Source organism: Equus caballus, chromosome 2, assembly GCF_041296265.1.
Source record: "Equus caballus isolate H_3958 breed thoroughbred chromosome 2, TB-T2T, whole genome shotgun sequence".
In the NCBI taxonomy this organism is placed as follows: domain Eukaryota; kingdom Metazoa; phylum Chordata; class Mammalia; order Perissodactyla; family Equidae; genus Equus; species Equus caballus.
The window spans coordinates 64,660,181-64,682,924 of record NC_091685.1 but is presented as its reverse complement, the minus strand read 5'-3'; the positions used below and the strand labels follow the sequence as shown (position 1 = coordinate 64,682,924).

The 22,744-nt window shown below is 47.7% G+C and overlaps 1 protein-coding gene across 9 annotated transcripts in view; it reads right to left on the bottom strand.

Annotated features, from left to right (window-relative positions):
* MSRA (methionine sulfoxide reductase A) overlaps positions 1–22,744 on the bottom strand; it is a 384,931-nt gene that overhangs the window by 30,894 nt on the left and 331,293 nt on the right. Inside the window, exon 6 of one of the 9 annotated variants that reach the window (XM_023636243.2) lies at positions 21,938–22,018. The exons of 7 other annotated variants lie outside the window; for them this stretch is intronic. In XM_023636243.2, the coding sequence (XP_023492011.1) occupies positions 21,971–22,018 (48 nt within the window). In that variant the 3' untranslated portion in view covers positions 21,938–21,970. Of the gene's footprint in view, positions 1–2,337; positions 2,727–21,937; positions 22,019–22,744 lie in introns of those variants that run through there. One more of the 9 variants, XM_023636242.2, reaches the window with a different exon arrangement.

Genomic DNA, 22,744 nt, shown 5'->3' with positions numbered 1-22,744 from the left:
GTAAGCAGACTTTATGGCAGGGATTGAGCTGAACTTTTTCTTTTTTGTGAGGAAGACTGGCCCTGAGCTAACATCTGTTGCCAGTCTTCCTCTTTTTGCTTGAGGAAGATTGTTGCTGAGCTAACATCCATGCCAATCTTCCTCTATTTTATGTGGGATGCCACCACAGCGTGGCTTGACAAGCACTTGCTAGGTCCATGCCCAGGATCCAAACCTGCAAACCCCAGGCCGCCAAAGCAGAGCATGAAAACTTAACCACTACACCACCAGGTCGGCCCTGAAATCATTTTTACTGGTCCCACCACACTACCACACATCCCAGGGCCTACGGCAGTGTCTTAAACATGGTAGATACTTAGTCTGTGTATTGACTGAATTGAATATATACTTGTAGATCATTGATTTACAATCAATAAGTATGGACAATATTTAAAGAAATCTGGATCCAACTCAGACAAATAACCACTACAATATTAGTCAGAAATGGGACAAACTAACTCGCATTTGCAGCCCTCAATAACTGATGCTCTCTGCTAGAGTAGACTGCGTAAGGAAAGTGGTCCTAGTTCACAATTGAGAGCAGTGGGAGGTGTGGAAAATGATCTGGCTGCGGAATCAGCTCTATCTCCTAGCAACTGTGTGACTTCAGGTAAGTTCCACAGCCTTTCTGAGCCTTGCTTTCCCCATGTATCAGACGGATGTGAGAACTCTGCCAACCTAACAAGGCTGCTCAGAGAATTGATGAGACGATACATGTGAAAGGGATTTAAGAACTAAAACTGTGCTATTCAAATGAGAACACTTACATAATCATTTTGAAAATCCCACTGTGATAAGCAAATTTTCATAGCTAATATAATGTTAATCACCTTCTTTTGGACTGTGTGAAGAAGAGGCAAGATGGAGAGTGGGGCACCCTACTTACAGTTTAATACCCCTGTGTTGGTAAATGGTCTGATATTTTGGGATAGCTTCTTTGAAAATACAAACTAATATCTTTGGGAACCACAGAAATGTGGCTGCCAAAAATATAGATACATAATGTTGACTTTGTTTTCTCTACAATAAAAACACTGAACGGTATCTTTTGGTTTTGAAAAGGTCAATGAGAAGAACTCATCATAACAAGAAGATGGAGAGACCAGTAAAATATTTAAATGTTATTATAAACATCCAAGACGCAGATGTCATCTAGCTAATAGTTCTATCAACTCCCTAGGAACCCAATGCTAGCACTGGACATGTTGTCTTAGGGTCTCTCCCATCTGCTGTTTGCCTCGCCACAATCGCAGAAAGCTTGCATGACACAAGGCCTGTGGGCTGACCATGTGGCCATCCATACATTTTGCTGCCTGTAGACCACATAACCACCCATGTGGCATCTTCATGCCAGCCCTGGACGTGTAAATGCATGAAACCTGCACAGGGACCACATAGAAAGGCACAGGTCATGCCCAGGGGCCAGTCACATGATGTCTCTATTCAATACCTGCATGCTTACCTATTAGCTGCATCACTGCCCATGCATGCGACCCACTGCTGACTGCACAACCAGAGTCACGCTGCCTGTGTGCAGGTCACAAACTATACAGGACAGCCTCACGCTCGTCGGTCCTGAGTATCTACAATTCCCATGCTGTAATCAAATACACAGAACACTTCCATACACATTTTGTGCATATTCTATGTCTGTATGACTACCAAGTAGCTGCAATCTATAACACTTAGGTGCTGGTCACAACACTGTGTTCTCACAACAGCCGGGAGCGCATCATGTCACGTGGTGATCGTGTGACAGGCATGGAATTATTGTGCCAATTCTCTTCAAAATGGCATCCTTTTGCCTAGAACACAAAGCCCATTTTCACTAAAAGCCAAGAAATGCCTCTCAGCCATTCAGCAGGATTTGCTGTAATAACTTGGGATTCAAGCTGAAAACTCCATTACGGCAAGTTCAATGGAAAAATAACGCAGTGAAAATGTGCTCAACCAACGGCAAGAAAGCAAACAGCAAGCTGGTGCCGTATCCATCTTGAAAGCAGAAGGAGCCGTGATGCCCCTTCACACATGGGATGGAAATGCAGGGCGGGCAGCTCTGTTTTCTGTCCTCCCCGCTATTCTCCTGGGACTCCAGGCAGCTACGGGCAGCTGAGGTCGGTTCCGTTCTCCCTGTATAACTTGGGGCTTCGGAAGTGCAGAACATTTCTCTCATATGGGAATGTTCCTTTGACGTCAGCTAATTCGACCCTCCTAACATCACAGGGCCGAGGGGTAAAGTGATGGCTTCGGGCCACATTGCTGATTAAAGGCTGAAGTATATTCACAGTGACACACTTAGTCACCAGATTAATTTTTAATTACAGAGTACACTTTGCCACTGAGCACATTTACTGATAACAAAAAGAGCATCATGGTCAGATCCAGTGAGAGGGAGGAAGTGGGAGATGACGGTGGAAAGTGGAGCTCAGGGGAAAGAGGAGGCTGAGAGTGGGGAACAGCAGGGAGGGGCGCTGGGCTGGGAGCAGGGCCTGGGCTCAGTGCCCGGCTGTGACACTCATCAGCCGTGTGGCCTCAGGGGAGCCACCTTCCTTCTCTGGCCAACCGCTTCCTGGGCTACAAATGGCGGGGAGTCAGCCTCTATAATCTCTTCTAACATTCACAGTTCAGATGGACGCAGGAGGTACAACCATCACTCGATGTATAAGGAAGCCCCGGCAAACAGGCAGCTGAAATTTAAGAGGGAAGGAAGCAGAAGTTCATCCATTCAGCTGGGGCCAAGCTAGCCAGGATGCCTCATTCCCCTCTCCCTGGTCACAAAGGTCTCAGGTCAACTGTCACCATCACACAGAAAGATCAACCGTCACAGTCTCCTTTCCCTCACAGAGGTGGGCCTTCCTTCACAAAGCCAATGGGGAGGCTGTGGCTCACCAAACCGTCTCACCCTGTTTCCTGAGCACTCTCTGTTCGTGCAGTGAGTTCTTTTAAATCTGAAAGTCTGAAAACTAAGCCTAAAACATCAACTTTTAGAAATGTAGAGAAATGTTTCAGACATTTCTACAGATGAGGAAATGTTCACTGTATGAACAGCACTGTGGCAGAACCAGGCCAGAGACCCAAGCGCCCAGTAAGTGGAACACAGTATTATAAAGAGGATGTCACCATCTGCCGACTCACTGTTCCATCGCCTCCATTTACATGGGACAAATGGAGGCAGGAACAAATGAGGCCACGATTACTCTTCTTGGACTCAAGGGCAGGCCAGGCTGGGACAGTGGGTGACAGATGTGCTAGGTGTGGTGGTATAGAGTGAGAACAGGCTTCTAACCCTGGCTAGCCAGGGGTCAGGTGGCCAGATGTGTGACCGTGGGAACGCCCCACCTCTTCTGGTCTCAGCATCCTCATCTGTGTCATGTCACTGTTGGCTTTACATGACCTCTAGCAAATCCTTATAGACTCATGCACTGGATTTAGTATTAGTAAAATGCCTACAGAATTATCAGTGAGTGATGAAAGATATATATATTTTAAAGATTGGCACCTGAACTAACACCTGTCACCAATCTTTTTTTTTTTTTTTTGCTTTCTTCTTCCTCTTCTTCGCCCTAAGGCCCCCCGTACATAGTTGTATATTTTTAGTTGTTGGTCCTTCTAGTTGTGGCATGTGGGATGCTGCCTCAGGAAGGCCTGATGAGCGGTGCCATGTCCGCGCCCAGGATCCAAACCAGCGAAACCCTGGGCTCCTGAAGCAGAGTGTGTGAACTTAACCACTCGGCCACAGGGCTGGTCTCCCCAAAATATTTTAATATAAAGTTTTAATGAAAGATATGACTTTTTTTAATCACCCAGAATGCCACATATACCTACGATTGTCTGTGGGGGTCCCAGGCAGTGCACAAGATATCTCACGTACAGTATCATGCCTTCCCCCAGGCAGGGCCAATCTAAAGAACTATGCCCATTTTCAGATGAAGAAACTGGGATTTAAGTTGCTAAGAGCATAAACCGTGCCAAGTATCAGAGCAAGACTGGAATCCAGGTTTCCTGCGTCACAACAATGATGAATAAAATTCTTTTCTAACCAGGTTAAATTGGGTTGCATTATGGATGATTTAAAGATTTAAGGGGGAAATAATAGTCAACGCAAAATTAGGTTAATATTTTTATAAAAACGTTCTTCCTATGGAGTCAGAATATTGATAAGTAAGTTCAAGAAATACTTCCCCCTGTTGTTGCTTTTCGAAGCCCCAGAACATGAGCTACACTTGAGAATGGGTAGAATTCACCTTTAAAAATTCGGAGAACAATATCTCATGTTGTTTTTAAAATGTAACGTTCTATCCTTCATCTCTTCATCTTCGGAAGGAACTTAATGCGTGTCCACACCTCTTGGGAGGCTCAAGGAAGGTAAAATGTACGAAAACAATATGACAATTATAACTCACTTAAACAAACGGAAGCTGTCATTTTATTGTTGTAATTATTACTTTGCCATGATAAATACCTAAAGAGTTTCCCAAATCATCCTGTGACAACTGTCAGCTGTATAATTATGTGATTTAGTGACAAGTTTTCATTTTGCTTGCTCTCCTGTCATCAGTGCTCACAGGGGTGCCATGGGCTTCCTGGGGTGGGTCGGGGAGGGAGCAGGAGCTGGACGGTGAGACCCAACGGGCAAGGAACCCAGTGGATGACCCTGATCAGAGCTGACAGCCAGCCAGACTAGCCCGGCTGGTCATCTATCCTTAATGGACTCATTAACCACATTATTGCCAGGCCCGCAGTTTTGCATTAGCAAACAAAAGGCTGCCAACACCCAAGAACCCAACTCAACCCAGACATGCCCACTCCATGTGGACACATTTGTACCCTCACAGCAAGATGCTGTGCTGGGCATGAAACTGAACACATGGGCACAGAGCTATCCCCGAGTCAGACAGATCCTGGGAAATTCTGTAAGTGGCCCAGCCAGGAACCACAGTAATAGAGCAGAGGGAGAGATTCCATCTAACCATGGGACAAAGCTGAGGCGCAGTAGGAACAACAACGTGAGCAAAGCGTGGGAGCAGGCACAGGAGCGTCAGAACACCCCAACCGGCCTGGCTTGAGCTTAGGTATCGCATGGGGTCTACGCTGTGAATGACCCGGAATTTCAGGCAAAAGAGTCTGCTTTAGGGCAGTGGGAACTGCTGAAGTCTTCTGAAAAAAGACTTCTGGGAGAAAAAAGAAGTCTTCTGAAGAAAGAGTGAAGCACCAGGATGTAGAGGAAGGTTAATCTGACAGCTGAGCCAGAGGACAGAGGAGGCGGCGTGGGGTCTACTCCAACTCGACCCGGGGGCAGCAGGGGCAACAGAAAAGACACATGGAGGAGGAAATCCCGTCAGGAGTTCTGACCATCTCCCACCCCATTTTATTTTTTAAAAAAGAATAAATTGATTACTGAAGTAGTAACAGGAAAGTTGCAATTGGATGGGGAAACACAAATGATGACAAATTAATTTCATGGGTTTTTACAGCATAATAGCTACTTTAAAAAATATTGGGAAGGGAACCAAATACTTTTTTTTTTAAGCTCTCACACTATAATTGCACTGTCTTCTCTTCTCTCACTGTGCCTCAAAAATAACCTAAAATATTTCCGGTACAAGTATATCACGCCTCAATTTAGAAGACCACTCCAGTGGTTCTCCAGCTACCCATTTAGAATGACCTGGGGAGCTTTAAAAAAACAAATGCCACCACAGCATGGCCAGGCCTACACCCAATGGTGTAGTGGTTAAGTTCACGCTTTCCACTTCGCATCCTGGGGTTTGCGGGCCTGGATCCCAGGCAGGGACCTGCACACCACTCGTCAAGTCACGCTGTAGTGGCGTCCCACACACAAAAAATAGAGGAAGACTGGCACAGATGTTAGCTCAGCAACAATCTTCCTCACCAAAAAGAAAAATAATAATAAACCCCACAAACGCCAGGGTCCTCTTCCTCAGAGAAACACTGATTGGAGTATGGGGTGGGGCCCAGGTGTTACTCATTTTTTAAGCACCACAGGCGATTCTAGTACACTGCCAGTTCAGTGCTTCTCAACTGGAGACATGTTCCCCTCAGGGGACATTTGGTAAAACCTGGGGACATTTTTGGTTGACACAACTGGGGTGGGGTGGTGGGGACTGAGCTACTGGCCTCTGGTGGGGCAGGCCAGGGAAGCTGCTATACATCCTACAAGGTACAGGGCAGCCCCTGAAATCCGCAAGACAGAATCACCTGTCCCCACTGGCAATCGCTGTGGAGAAACCCTGCTCTCATTAAATACGATATGGAGGGTTGTATTGTGTGTGTTATTTGGAGCTTGATGGAATGGAAAGAAGGCAGGATTTGAATCCTGAGCAGTTTCGTTTGCCTCTTGAAGGCTCAGCTGTATTGTCAGAAAGATTATCTTGCAGGGTGTTTAGAAGCTACATGATCACTACTCCTGCCTTTGCTCTGCTTTGTCTGCTTTCTTGAACATTAGAGAGCTTTTCTAACAGAGATTTCAGATGTCCATAATGTTATTCAGGGGTCAGAGAAGGGGGTAAATCAATGGAGAATCCTCTAGCCTGGTCACTCAGAGTGTGGTCAGCTGTGCAGACCAGCAGCTGCTAGAAACGCAGAAGCTCAGGCTCCACCCTAACCCTGCTGAACTGGAACCTGCATTTTAACAAGGTGCCCAGTGACGAATGCACCTGCAGGTCAACCACGCTAAGATGCAGCTGCTGGTCAACCTCACTCAGCTGCAGGTCAGCTTAGGGCACCACTTTTCTGCAGACTCTGAAGGCTTTTTTTAAAAAAATAATAAACTCTAAAGAGTCTCCTCAAAGGGTTAGCATCCCATTCTTCTTTGGAGAAGGGAGCTGACACAGTTTAGAGATCTAAAGCCAAATAAGTTCATCCCACATTTTTGGAAATAGAACCACATGCACCAAGCACACGTTAAATTAGACCAGTGGTTTTCAAAGTGTGATCTCAGGATCATTGGCATCACCTGGGAACTCGTTAGACTTGCAAATTTGGGGTGTGGCCCTAGTCCTACTGAATCAGAAACTCTAGGTGGGGACCAACCACGTAGCGTGTTTTAACAAGCCCTCCAAGTGCTTGCAATCTACACTGGAGTTTGAAAACCACTGCAGCGGACTAGAGCCTTTACTGATACAGATGTCAGTGTTCACAGCCTTCGATCCAGCATGGCGCCACCTCTGAGAATCTATCCTACGGAAATTGTTGTCCCTCTCTTGTTGGACAGCTCTGTCAATAATGTTCTAATGAACATTATCCTTCAAAAATCTCTTCTTCTTTCCTGCTTCAGGCATATCTATTTCACCACCACCCCTTCCTTAAGCTGCCTTCTATATCTTCCTAAAGTCTGATCAGAGAAAAGTAATTGGTACGAAAATAACGTGAGACAGCGGAAAAGTCTGGGATCGGACAGACCTAGATTGTCTCTCCCACCTAGCTGTGAAACTTTGGGGAGTTATTTCTTCTCTCTGAGCTCCAGCTTCTCCGTCTGTAAACTGGAGACAATAACACTTCTCTCATAATACAGTATGAGAATTGAAGCAAACAATACGTATTAGTTTGTCATTATTTTTAATAAGTAGGCAACAAGACTCATACACTTGAATGGCGGCTATGTTCTGAAGTTTTAAGAGGAATTGACATGTCCCTCCATCTCACTCTCCTTGGAAGACCCACAGATGGGACCACTAAGGAATGAGCTATGACACAGGGAGGGGCGCGGTCTGCAGAATGCCACCTCTTTCTCTCCTGGTTTGCACAATAGAACCTTGTCCTCCTCTGTCGCTGATTACTTACTCTTAGTTGCTCTGTGCACTTACTCTTCCTTTGCTCTCTCCACAGCTGTTGATGTCCTGTCCTTCACCTGATTTTACAGGACCCCTCCCCCTGGGTGAGTGTTACGATTCACAATTCACTCCCTTGGCTGCAGAAACCACTTAAGCAGTCTTTAAATGCTAACCACTCCTACCTTTGTATCTCCCCCAGCTTCAGGCCTTTATTTGACTGCCTCCTGGAAATCCCCACCAGATTGTCCAATGAGGAGCTCAGATGTCACATATCCCACCCTGAACGCAGTCCCTTTCTCAGAGAGCCAGACCTTCCCCAATCTCTCGACAAGAGAATAACCTTTTTAAATTGCAGATCTGATCTTCTCACTCCCCTGCCCCCATGCTGCCCTAATCATAAAGGTCAAACCCGTCCTGTCTCTTCTCCCACCCTTCCCTCTGCCCCACACCCTGGGCACACCCTCCACCTGCAATGTGCCACCCACCATTCTGACAGATTCTCTCCTTGACCAAAGTCTATTCAGGCTCCTCTGAACCCTTCTCATCTAGGTCTGACTTTTGGACTTCTGTGTTCATCTCTGCATTGTCCAATTTTAGCAAGACTCCTGCTAAGTCAGTTTAACCGGATCACCTCCACCTCGATATCCAATCACCATGGATAACTGATGAGGTTCCCCATCCCCCACCATCCCCGGTGATGTCTGATCCCCTGGCCTGCCTTCAGCAAGAATCCTTTCAGGCCACTTTACCTCTGATGTTTCCTTTTAGTCGTTTTCCATCCACTGACTCCACCCTGCTCCTTGGCTATAAACCCCGGCTTGTCCTTCTATTCAGAGTTGAGCCCGTCTCTCACCACTACTGCAAAACCTCATTGTAGAGCCCTGATAACTAAAGTCTTCTCTACTGTCTTTAACCAGTGCCACAAATAATTGCATTTTTTAACAGTTCCCTGAACAGGACTCAAATGTGAGTCCTTCTACCTAGCCCAGCAGTTCTCAATTTTGGCTACATCCTGGAAACATCTGGAAGCTTCTTAAAAAAAAAAATGATGCCTGGGTCTCACCTCAGCCAGCTAGTTAAACATCACAGTGGGGGCAGGGGAGTGGGCAGGAGGAGTTTTCTAAACTCCAGAGGTGACCCCAGTGAGCAGCCAGAGTTGACACTCTCCAGCCGGGACATCCTCCCCCGTCACCACCTGGAGAAAGAAAGAGGTTCTGCGGGGGCCTCATGCTGAGAGGCTTCACGCTGACCATCCTTAGGGTCTTTACCACATTGCACTGTCACTTTTTGGAGGGCAGGAATTCCAGTTTTTCATTCTTTGGATTCCGGGGCACTGGCAGGGGGCCCGGCAATGTCTGTGAACTGAGCTGGAAGAGTCAGAGCGAGCCGGTTGAGGTAGAGGGAGATTCTCCAATCTCAAGGCAGACTTCTCCCCAGCCATGAGGGCACAGAGTGGTTGTCCCAAGTTCTCCACGTGACGCAGACATTTCTAATTTAGGGTACCAATTCTGAGCTCATAGCTGTCCTAAACCTGGCAGGTAAATGTCACAGTTAGCATTTTAACGTGTAGTTTCCTGGAGCAAGGGTGGTCTGGAGTCATTGATTTGGGGGTGGATCTCGACTCTGCAGGCATCAGTCATGAACGCACTCACATCCTCTGCCCTCCAAGCAACGGGGAGAGGAGCAGGGTGAGCCAATGAGGAAGGTCCCTAAAGTTCTCCCCATCTCTAACATCCTACAACGCTCCGACAAACAAAACAGAAACGCCTTGCCCTTTGCTGTGCACAACTGAAGAATAAGTCACCAAAATGAGGGTGACAGCGATCAGGAAGGAAATGCACAAAGGCAGCCAGGCTCAGAAGTAGCCTACAATTTTACAACCCATCCCTGGGCTTTGACTGAAAAGTTTGTTGAAAGAAGAGAGAGATGACTTGGGTGGCCAGAAGAATAATTTCAATCATGCTTCCTGGAATAATGTGCTTTATATTCCTTTTGACTTCAACGTGTCTGATATGGTTTCCAAAACATTTTTACAAATGTCTAACTCACTGTCAACCCTAAACCACCTGGAAAAAACACTAAATGACAGGCAGCTAAATTAAGGAGCTGTAATTTCGCTGAAGTGTTTCAGGGACCTTTTAAGCCAAAAGAACCAAATTGAAATTGCTTCAGTGGAGCCCAGAAGCTGTCTGAGTAAGAATAGACCAGGAAACTCACTCTCCTTCATACACACACACACACACACACACACGCACACATGCACACATGAAGGCACACTTGAAAATTGAACCAAATTTGCTAAGAGGGTAGATCTGAAGTGTTTTCACCACACCCACAAAAGTGCTAACTATCTGGAGATGGATATGTTAATTAGCTTGAATATGGTGATAGTTTCTCAGTGTACGTATGTGTACACCAAATCATGCACCTTAAATATGTACGATTCGTAACTGTTGAACATATTTCCATTAAAAAAAATTGAGCCTGTGTGAGATGAACTGGAACCTTTTCTCATCACAGGACCCCCCTCAGCCCACCTGCCATTCTGAGTTCCCCTGAAGTGGCTTACAGCAGTGATCCTACTGGCGCCTGAACCCCCTCCTCCCTGCAGCCTTCTTGCTTTCCAGATGGCAGCAGGATTGGCTAACACCTTTCCCTGGACAGGCCTGGCTCTGCCATCAACTGGCTCCATGGACTTGAGCAAATCATCAGGTCTGGAATGTTCCGTCTCAAAGATCAGTGGATGCTTCCACAGCTCTAGGAAAGCTCCACACTCTCACCTTTTCCAAAAAGTGAAGATGTGGGAATTCTCTTCTCCCATCCAGCACCCTGGAAGAAGATGGAAGTTCTAAAGGAGAAAACACATTTAGGGAGCTGACTAGCTACAAGGGAGCTGGCTGGGAGGGTGGAGAGTGGGATGGAAGGCGGGTCAGGACAGGGAATCTTCAGGGGCTGACTGTGGGATTTCAGTCTGCACTAACAGTGAGTTGGTGGCAGAGCTGGACCTTTTCTAAGCACGGCCTTATCCTTCCATGACAAGGAGGGTGCATCTACTTGGGGAGAAGGGTCCATAAATGCCGTTCTGGCCCTTGAATGACCTTCAGCCCACTCAAGACCTTTGCCACCTGCCACCTGCCAAATCTGAAAATAGAGCCAAGATGTTTGAACACACGAAGCTGTAGCTAGTGGACCCCAAAGGCCCGTTGGCCAGATTTTTATGAGATGCTTTGGCAAAGCTCTCTCCTGGCACCACCTTTACAACTCTAGATCAGGTCTCCAAATGAGAGGCAGGTGTAGAATGACAGCCTCTGGTCATTTTGCAAATAGGGCACTCAAGGTGTGCCTCCCTCCCAGCTTGAGTTGAGCTTTTCGCCAGCTGCTACCAATGGTCTGGACACTGAAGGCAGTCCAGGGGAGACTGGCAACAGGCATCTCCTCAAAACCAGTGTGGGTCGGGGGGATAAAGATTAAGAAAGCGATGCCCTAAACACTTGCCCCAGGGACCTGACAGAACCCCAGTGCTGGGGGAGTGGGAAGCCTATGGGCAGAGTCGTCTCCAGATCCAAAGGCTCCTCGGCTGCTGGCAGTCCTTGCCGACTTGGAGAAGCAGCTGGAGGAGGGGAAGGAAGTGGCTCCCTCTGCTGAAGTAAAAATAAAGACCTACAACTAAGTAATACACAACAATCCTTGCCCCAATCCGACGGTCACTGTGAGCCCCTTAACCTCAGTGGGCCTCAGTTTCCTCACCTGTAGCATGGGCAGCAGAACCCCACACCACCCAGGATGGCTTAGCATTACTCTTCTCCAATCACATTCTACTTCTTCAGTCACTATTCGTGATCTGTCCCCTGCAAGTCTGCCCTAGACATACTGCTACTCCCCTGGGATCACAAGAGTGGCAGTGCCTGAGGTGGGGCAGGGAGCAGACCGACCCAGGGTGATTTTTCTAGCCGCTAGGGATGGCCTCAACTTTAGGGCCCTGCCACAGTTTCTAGATCTCTAAGGAAAAGCAAGCATGTCCTGAGCTTCCTGAAGGTCTGCCCCCCGCTGCTTCAGCACTGGCAGGGACAGAATCTCCCACCTCTGCCATCGTGGGGTGGGCGGGGGCAAGTGCTCCACCCAGTGGTTCAATCTAGCCACTGCAGAAAGGATGCCAGAACCTGGGTCTCTAGCCACAGGGGCACCTCTTGCCGTTCCCACCCCGCCAGCCTGACCTCCAGATCGTGGATAAGGCTGACTCCAGTGTGAAGGGTGGTGGGAACTCCCTGGGGAGGGACCCACGTGGCAGAGCCAGCTCCAGGATCGAAGCCTCACGGCCCCCTTCCTCCCAGCTCTTCTCCTGAAATGATCTGGGGATTCTGCTCCTCCTCGGGCTCCTTCCTTCCTGAGGCCCTGGGAAGGAGCCAAATGAAAAACCCCCTGCCTATTTAGTCAGGGCGAAACCAGCTAGAGGAGGGAGGGAATGGACTGACTGACGTTAGGAAGAGGGTGGATGTGAGAGAAAAGGAAGGAGAGAGAACAATAATGAAATCAAGGTAAGGCTAAAAAGATGAGTATGGGAGAGTGGGAGGTGGGAAGGAAGGAGGAAAGGCGGGAAGCCTGAGTGAGGAAGAGGCTCAAAGAGAGGGGAGAGGTTGGGAGAGACCCACTGGGGAAGATGCTGCCCAAGCATCCCTCAGGGGCCTTGGGCATACAGACACCCATCCATCCATCCATCCAAAAAAAATTACCAAGTACCTATTGTGTGCCAAGCATCTAACTGGTTTCTGGAGACACAGAGATGAAAAAACATTGTCCCTAGTTGGAAAAGGAAAGGAACGTAAGGTAAATGTAGCTGGATTTTCCTATCCTGGACTGTCCCTGGAAAGGTCCAGAGTCCAGGGCATTTCAGCCAGTGTGGGATAACCAGAATAACTGTGCAGGAAGGGAAGCCACACCATCAGCGTTTTCATAGGTCCATTGGGATAGAAAGAAATTTCAAAATTGAGTTGCAATGATGCTCTCAGAGGGAAGTAAGGCTCAGCACACTGTGGTCCATTCCATCAAGCACAGGGCAGGGAATGTCCCCTCCAGCTGCACCCCCAAAGGCCTGGCCTCCTCCTAACCCAGTAGAGGTCGTCCTGGAAAAGCTTTGGGCAGGAGGTGACCCTCCTAGACAAGTCTTAAGAGCAGGAGTTATCCATAGATAAAGGGGGAAAAGACATTTTAGGCAGCAAACAGCATGTGAAAAGGTAACAAGACCAAACAAACTCGAAGCAGGCAAGAGTGAGCATGGCCCCACTCAGGTGTGGCTAGAATGTGCTGGGAGAGGCAGGTAAAGGAAGTGGAAGAGATCAACCAAGATGGAGGTGGAAACTAGAACTGTCCCATCATTATCTGTCACTGGAACTGTTTTCCTCATTGCACATGAATGCTGTTAGGTTGGGTGTACTCTCCAGTTCACTAAAAGCCTGCTCTCTCCTATAGTCTGGCCCAGTCAATACTCATGTCACCAGCCTGCCCCTTCTAGGCATCTGAGTGGAGTTTGTGATTTATGAGTCAAATGAGGAAGAACCCAGTTTGCCAAGCCATGAAGATCAATTTGGAGCCACTGCTAGGGCATGAAGGCAGACTGCCACTAAAAGAAGAGACAACGGCATAAAAGACACCCTAAGGATTACCTTTAGACCTACTAACCCCACATCGAGGGATCTATCCTAAAAAAAAATCATTTTAAAAGATACAGTTATTTCTATGGTGCAAGAATGATCAGTGGCATTCTCAAGACAAAGGGGCGACCACTAGAGGCTGTACTGGTCAAGCTGTGTGTTTCAGACTCCAAAAGGGCCGTGCCAGGCTAGAAGAAGGAAAGGAGCCAAGAGGGCACACAGGTGTGGGAGAGGGGGAGGGTGGAGGCAGCACAAGAAAGGAGGAGGGGCCTTCCTGCTGGGGACCAGGATGCTCAGGAAATGATGGACAGCAGGCCTGGCACGGGGCGAGGCCACGGGCTTCCAGCCATCAGGGCAGGAGAGGGTCCCGTCCCCACCCCCACACCATGCTCCCCTCTGCTGATACCACCTGGGAGCGAGATGAGAAGATACTCAGGTTAACAAAATTCGGGAGAGCGGGTATCTTTCCATCATGATGTATCTCCGCAGAGTTAAAAATGTCTGTTGTGGGGTTTTTGTTGTTGTTTTTGCCACTAGGTAATCTTTTTCGGATAACTTCATGTTGAGGATTTACAGGAAGATCAGACACTGGGCTGACAGGAGGTCACGTGGAACGCCCCAGAAGCTGACCTCACCCGGGACAGGCAGGTGACTTCCCAACAAGAAGTGAAAAGTGGCAAGTGGCCAGTGTCTAGGGTAAGGGTGGTCAAGTGTATAAAGCCGGTCACATGAGGGAAGTGTTTTGCAATCATTAAAAATGACAAGTATGAAGGTTATGAAGCAATGGGGGAAAAAGCACTAATAATGTTAAGTGAAAAAAGGACAACACAAAAAAGTCTCTATTAATATCATCTGTGGCAAAAGTATGCGTGCAAAGGGACCAAGACTGGAAGAAACCCCAGAAAGATGGAAACAATAATGTGATGGGGCAGTGGGGGTACGGGTAATTTTTCAAAGTATCTTTATAGTTGCAGTGTTGCCTTCATAATAAAATACAGTTTTAAGAAAGAGAGACACACACAGACAGCAGTTCTCCAACTATGGGGTTGGGCCGGTGCAGTGGTTCTCAAACCTCAGCCTGCCTTGGATCATCTGCAGGGCTGGCTGTACACAAATTGCTCCGCCCAGCCCCCAGGGTTTCGGAGTCAGTAGGTCTGGGGTGGGGCCCAAGAACTTGCATTTTTAACAAGTTCCCAGATGATGCTGGTGCCTCTGGGCACAAACTTTGAGAACCGCTGGACTAGTGTGTGGTCTCTGCGAAGGGATGAACTTTCAGGTGTTGAGAAGGAGGTCAGGAGCCAGTGTGGCGAGGCTCTGGCTGGCCCAGGAGATGACGTGCGTCTACTTTCTGATGGACATGGTGAGCCCAGTTACCTCCGTCCTGTTCACGGTCAGGGTCATCAACTCAGCAAGGTCACTGAGGTTCCCTCCCTGATCGGAAAGCTCCTCATGGCTCACAGAGACTGAGGGATTATTACAGGTGGGTTAGCTACCAGCTCCCCTAGTTTCCGGGGTGCCGTGGGGTCTGACTGCAGGGCTCCCAGTAGATAGTCCTGTGGGCAGCTGCCCGAGTAAGGAATCTCTGACTGGGCAATTGCTCTTCCACATCTGCTCTTCCCTGCGGTCTCCTAGAATCCAGAAATGGGGGTTAGCACCACAGAAACCCATGGGTGCTCCAACGCCACTGCCAGCTTCCCTATGTGAAGAAGCCAAGGCCCAGAGGGGAGAGGCCACAGAGCTGGCTAATGCAGAGCTGAGACTAGAACCCAGGGCTCCTGGCTCCTGGGCCACAGCTCTCTCTCCCATTATGCCCTGTGCTCTCAAGAGTGAACAGAGCTCCTCTGCCAATGTTCAGTCACTGATAAAGACATCCGCTGGCCTGACCACCCTCAGCCCTTCACCCTGAGCAGGTGTCGCTGATTAGAAGCTTCTGTGCTGGGGCCAGCACTCCCAGGGTGGGAGTCACAAGCATGCTGCCACCGCCTGAGCTCAAACTGAGACCCTCCTGGACCACGAGCGCCAGCGCTGCCAGGAAACTTCCTCCTGGTGGGCCAGGGGTCTGTGCTAAACGGTTCCCAGCCAGCTGGCCCTGGGAGACGCAGGGCCCCCTCCACGCCCAGCACTTTGGTATTCGTGACCCTGTTTTGAAAAAGCGGTTTGCCAGCAGGAGTTTGCCCTGTGAACTTGCCGTAATTAAAGCAGCCCAGAGAGACCCAGGAGAGGTTCAAATCCAATTTCAGCGCCTGAAATCCGGCAGCCCAGTGTTCTGAAAGACACACGCTGCCTGCTGTCTCCAGCTCCAGTTCACAGGCTTCCAGCAGTCTCCACGAGCCATTTTGGTACCACCTTGTGCTGGGCAGATGCAAAAGCAAAAGGTCGGAAGTGCAGGGCGCATTTCTGGGTAAAAATATCTACACACTCCTTACCTCATCCAGCCCATGCCCCTTTCTCCCTCACCCAAGGATACTGCTACAGAGGAGCCGTGCCTTCGAACAGAGTCAGTTTCTGCTACCGTGACAAACTTCTGCGGAACTGACCAAAGAATGAATACCTGCTAATGGAAGAAGATGGAAACTAGTAACATCAGAGGATCTGGTGCTTAATAGGTCAAACTGTGCTCCAAATCAGAGGCCCCAGGTAGATGCTGGCAGAAATCCCCTGAAAGGGGATTCAGGCCCCCTTCAGGTTTGGGATTTTGCCAGCCAAGAATGTCAAATGTAATTAATGTGAAACCACGCAGGTAAACTGCCTTGTGGGGTGGGGGCTGGTCCACCTGTCTAGCACGTGCATTATTCCCAGAAACCTCGGGATCAGGACTTTCAGTAAGATGGATCCCCACAGTGCCTCCACACAGCTGCCTAACGTGAACTACCGTTAGAAGTGAGGCTGTCACCTTGTAGCCCCATTTTACTGATGAGGAACTTGAGTCACAGCCAGAAAGCTTGCACAGCTGACCCAAGTTCCCACGAGGAACGAATCTGGGCTCAGACTCAGTCCTCTTCAGCCCCATACCCCTCCACTTCTTTTTTAAAGTCTCTACATGTGGGTGTGGCTATCCCCAGGAATCCCTGCTTCCACTGGACACTTTAAGGAAAAGGACTTCAAAAAGGAAAAAGACTTATTTGTCTTTGTCTATTCACCACCTAGCATATTGTATGGACGCACTGAACGTTTGTAGTTATAAGAGTCGACAACTCAAACTCAAACTGCACTAAATTAAAAATGGTGTAAAACTAAAACTGGTTTAAAAACTCCGATAAAGTTAAAAATAGGATTTCCTTGGGGTTTGAAGTGCTTAATAAAAGCTAATATTTATTGAGTACTATGTATCAGCCACCATTCTATGGTTTACATGGAATAACTTATTTATTATTTACAAACCCTAGGAGGCAAGTACTATCATTACCCCCATTTTACAGGTTGGGAAACTGAGGCAGAGTAGAGAAGGAAAGTGTCATGCCCAAGAGCACATAGTAAGTGGCAGAGCAGAGACTCAAGCCCAGACAATATGACAGCAGAACCCAGGACACTGACATTGTGCTATTCTGCCTCTGGTTAGGCATTTTCTTACTCTGCACCTCACTAGAAATGTAGATGCAGTTCTGAAGATGCCTTGCAGTCAAGCAATCCAAGTGGTTTTGTTGTTCCTGGCTGGATTGTAGGCACAAGGGCCATGAGGATCCTCAGAAAACATGCCGGAAACATCGACGCCTGAGGAATCCATCATCTCATGTATACAAGTTGCACGAATGTTTGCCAAGTGATTCAGTGAATGGAACAGACAATCTATCCCCTAGGCAGCAATGAGCTCCTTAGACTGTCAGAAATGTAAACCTGCAACCAAGAAAGGGAAGTCACTCAGAAACCTGAACAAAATTCAAGTTCAGGAAGACACAATCTTTCCAGGGCCCTTCGGAAGAAAGTCCTTAATCTCATGGGGGGGGGGGGGCACCATTATTAAGTTGGAACCCATGTTAGCAACCTCCCCCATCTGAAAATCCACAAGGAAACCTCCAATAGAATGCTGATTTTATTGACCTAATGCTCAATTCCATTCCAGCGTGAAGAAGGGAGGGGGACATTCCCGCCTGCGGAGTGGCCAAGTTGGAACAACCATAGTCACAAGAGCAGGAATGACCATGACCCAGTGTTGGTGTAAAGTCCTGATGACTTGGCTTGATGATGCTGGTCCTTGCGGGGTGTACCTGTGTGTGCTCCCCTCGTTCCATTAGTGACGTGGCCTCCTTCAGGCAAAGGGACAGAAGCGAGCCTGATGCCTTATTCTAAGGGGTTGCCATTCTGAAAAATGTAGAGGGCATCTCCCATTCATCCTCGACTCCCCGCTGGTGCTCAGCAGTCAAGGACGTGCAGCCTGCCCTTGGGCCCTGCTTCCCTAAACACAGCCTCTTCCTACCACAGCCCCCACAGAACCACCACAACACACCATCCCATGGGGGCATGAAGAGAGAAGTACACACATATGAATTCAGCTCTGCACATACATTTGTGCTAGTGCCCCGGACACAAAGGTTTCCATCCACCTCAAGGGCCCGAGATCCACCCAAGTCATCCCTACGTGGCACACGACGCCAACACCTCCGGATCAGGTAAGTGTAACAATGAGTCAGATTGCTACAGAGCTGTTGCTAGCCTTACTTCTCTTCTAGATTTATGGGGTATGGAGAGGAGGGAAGATGCTGGAAAGAGAGAAAAAAGCAGAAAGAGGAGGAGCAGATACGTGTCTGTACAAGCCAATACTAAAAGCCTTCTGTCTATTCAAATGTACAAAAGATTTCAAAGGCAAAATTGAGGGGAAAATGCAAACTCAGTGGTTATTCTCTCAATGTTCAAAAGCAAAGACCCTTGACTCAGCCAGCTACATCTGTGTGGTTATTTCCTGCCCATGTGCAGTGGGAAGGACACAGAAAGACCGACATCGTAATTTCACTTCTCACTAGCTATATGACCTTGGGCGAGTTATTTAATATTTCTGAGACTTAATTGACTCATCTGTAAATCGGACCCATAACACCTTCCTCATAGAGTTCTATCAAACACATTTGTAAAGCACCTAGCCTGGGGCCTGGCACCCAGGATTTGCTAAATGAATGATTCCTCTTATCTCTAACACAGTGCGCTGGCTGATGCATGGGCCTCCACACTCCCACATGCCGACTGATCCCATACCACAGGGCCCTGGGTTTAGGGGAATCACCATTTTCCCCTAGACTATCTGCATCCATAATTTCCAAATGATATTCTGTGCATTCACTTCTGTACTTTCTTATCATAAACTCCACAGGCAAAGTGTTCTGGGACCAAAAGGATCCTAGGAATTTGGCCTGGAGAACAAAAGCCCATCAGCTCGCTGCACTGAACAGAAGGAGCTTGACTTCTCCATCAATCAGCCTAATAGCAGGGGAAAACGTCTCCACTGGTGTGCCTGTGTTTGCACATAAGCCAGGAACGGGGGTGCGCAGTGTGCCGAGGCAGGGCGAACACCTTGACTGAGGATGCTAACAGGGCAGTGAGTCATGAACCTGCCCTCAGCTCTGCCCGTGGTCTTTTTGTGGATTGTGAAAACCAGTGGCCACAACAGTGACCCCACAGCCATGGCTCCGCTTCAGTGGTCTTTACAGACACCCTCTTCTCATGTCCTGCACCTGCTCAAAACCCTCCAAAGACTCCTGGGCCTACGCCACCGGCTCCAAGCTCCTCTGTCTGACTGAGGTCACATCATAATCTGGCCCATTTTTGCACTTCCCACTTGATCCCCACGGCCCCTCTGACATCTGCCCTCTCTCCTGGTGGCCCCAGAGTTCCATAAACTGCATACGTCCTGCCCCTGTGTCTCCGGTCATGCTGGCTTCCCTCCTGAAGGCCCCTGCCTCCTCTCCCCAGAAAGGCCAGTCTTGACGCTGGTCAAGGGCCAGTTCTTCCCTGCTTCTTCCATGCAGCCCACACAGGCAGCAGCTCAGCGTCATGTCAAAGCACAGTCAGACAGGCCTGGGTTCAAGTCGCAGCTCGCAGCTAACCAGGTCACCGTGAACAACTGACCTAACCTTTCCATCCTCGGTGGACTATCTGGAAAATGACAACAGTAACAGTAACCGCCTCATGGACTGGCTGGGGCGCTAAATAAGACGGTGCTTGTAAACCCTCCCTTAGCACAGTGCCTGGCACACAGTGACACCTTTATAGGAAATCTTATTTTTCGCTTTATTAGAATTTCGAAACCAGTTTTAGTTGTCCACCTCAACTTTTAAACCCTCAAAAACGGCAGCTATTATTTTAATGCTAACCTTCTCTTGCCAATTTCTCTAGCCTATAGTCTCCTTCACATCGCTCAGTGTTATGCATTATGGTTTTTCATATCTTAGCTTTGTCTAATTGTAGGCTTACTCCCTTTGTTCACAGCCAGAGAGAGAGGTGGGAGTAGATTCACGTCGACTGGATCATTTCTGCCACTAGGAACGCAGAGGTTGTGTAAGTCAGATTCTCTGAGATTCAGTTTAGTTATCTAGAAATAGAGAAAAGAGGAGTCGCCCTACTTACATTGTAACGTTACTGAAGGGAGCAAAATAAAATAAAGTGGTATACGTACGAGCAAATTCTAACTGCAAAGCACTACTCATGCATCCGGAAACGGTTGGTCTTATTTGCAAGCATGATGAAAATAATCTCCATGGAGTTCACTTGGAAAATAACTCTAAACACTTTCAGCTCAATGAGGCCTGTGATTGTAATAGTCTATGTCTTAATTCCTAATTGGACCCCTGTGGCTCATATGGCAGAAGCTGCCCAGCAGGGCCAATGACACCCGGAGAGAAAGCCCTGAGCAGTGCTGGAGGTGAGAGGTGGTAGCGCCCAGTACCTGGGTGAGAAGAGCTCCCAGTGCCCTTCCAAAGCACAGGAAACCCTGTGTGCAAAGGCATGGAGGTATCAGAGCAAACAAAGAAGCTCATGGTAGTGAAAGGAGCTTGGCGGAGAAAGGGGGCCTGGTAATGGTGTACAGCCTTGCACGCCACGCTAAGGGGTCCAAACTCTGTCTTGGCCAGGGGACCAATCTCCTCTTCTCTCTTTCCAACTGGTAAGAATAGTTCTCTTTGCTGCAGTTTACTTTTGCCCAGGTAAAAAGCTGAGAACAAGACACAAACAATAACATCACTCTCAAAGTGCAGGGACCACCTGGGGAAGGCTGTGTCAACGTTGCGTTTATCACACGTGAGGTCAGGGAAATTGGGAAACGAGGTGCGAGCCAGCAGAGGGTTGGGGATTGATGACACTCTTCAGTGTCCAACATGAAGGAGAGCCCACGACTTCTCCCATTACCCATGCGCTTCCCCAGTCTTAACTCTGCACCACCTCTAAAGCCTGAGAAGGCAAATTACTTCCTTCCTGACTTTCAAGTGCCTTCTCGAATTTATCTCCTTCCTGATCTTGTCCCAAAATAATACACCCTAAAAATAAGGGATGAATGAAGTTTTTATCAATCGCCCATCACGACACAGAGAGCTTTGTTTCTTAATTGGGGTTACACAGAGAGTGCAGTGGGTCAGCACTGCTTGAAAACGTCCCCAGGGGATTAAGATATGCCCGGGTTGAGGGTCATTAGCACAGGATGGCGAACAAGTCTTCATGTTTAGGAAGGGCCAAAGTCAGAACAGGATTAGAATTAAGGAGAAGAGACTTGGATGAGACTTAAAATACATCTTCTAATGACTGGCGGTGCATGTGCGCACGCGTATGTGTGACAGCGCATCCCAGAACAAAATGCCAGCACCTTTTCTTCTCCATGGCAACGCTGGCACATGTTTGCTCAAATGAATGTTCCCACGTTGACTGGCTCATTTGGCAGAACGGAGCCATGTGCCAATCCATAGGCTGACCAAAAAGACCTCGAGAGTAGAAACCTTATAAGGCATTTTTAACAAAGTACGTTTTCCTCCTTGTCTTCCCCCTGACAAGCAACGACATTCCCCCAAGATTCCAGGCACATGACATGGACTGGAGGTGGCAGATGAAGAAGAGAAAAACAGCTCAGACAAGGGAGAGGCATTTCGCTGGTCATCATAATGTGGGCCCTGCAGCCTACGGGCCAGGCTTTACTCTCTGCACCGACAGTGTGGGTGATGTGGTTGCTACTCTTAAGTAATTATTGCGGGATGAATAAATGAATTAATGAGAACTGACATTTCATTAAAAGAAGAGTACATCTCACAGTTTCAGTGTGAAATCTCCTTCCTTAGAGGCCTCAGACATTGGATGATTCTCTGCCTAACTTGCCCTTTCTGGACTGGCCGCACGAACGCTAAACCACCATATATAACAGAATCAAAGAATTCCATCCTGAGGAACAATTCTTATCTTCTCTTGGGAAGCAGTGCCATTTAGCAGAAGGAGCAGGAAATCTAGAGCCAGGAAAATCTACATTTACATGCTGCCTTTGCCACTTACTGGCCATGTGATCTTGGTCGAGTCATTTCATTTCTACGAACATAATGGTTTCCCGAGCTGGACAACAAAGGTCGTAATTACCTAGTGATTGGGAGAATGAAAACACGTGAAAGTATTTTGTAGCTGCGAAACATGATACAAAGTTTGGTTGTTATTAAACCAAAAGCAAAAATAATGACAAAAGTTTATAAAGGTGTCCCCATCTATCCTCACTAAAGACTCAACAGCAAGTTTCTTCTTCAACAAGAATAGAACACACGTGCCAAGTATCCAGCATGGCTTAGATGACGGAACTTCGCCTGTGTGGATACTTCAGTTATGAACTCACGGTTTAACCACATAGGAGAATGTGTGAATGGCTGTTCCTCCTTTAGCTTCTATAAGTTATATAAGGAGGATTTTAAACCTGAAAAACTGATGAATAATTCTCACGTATGTATCTTTCTTCCTATGGCTGTTTTTAAAACACTTTTGTGATTAATGGCCCCTAATTAAGTTAAATAAATTACTGAGTTATCAATAATGCAAAAATATGATGACTATTGATAACCATTACCTACCATCTATTAATAATTATTTTAATCTATACCTCATTTTTAACAACAGTTTTCATTCTAAAATCAAATTTTGATATACTGTAAATTCGTATAATTCTTTTATATTACCTTAATTTCTGATGGACTTTTAAAGCATTTATGGTTGTTAGTGCTGTCACGTCAATTCCAACTGCTAGTGACTCTGTGTACAGCAGAGCAGAACCCTGTCTGGTCTTTCTGTGCATCCTCTCATCTTCCGGGGCTCTATCAG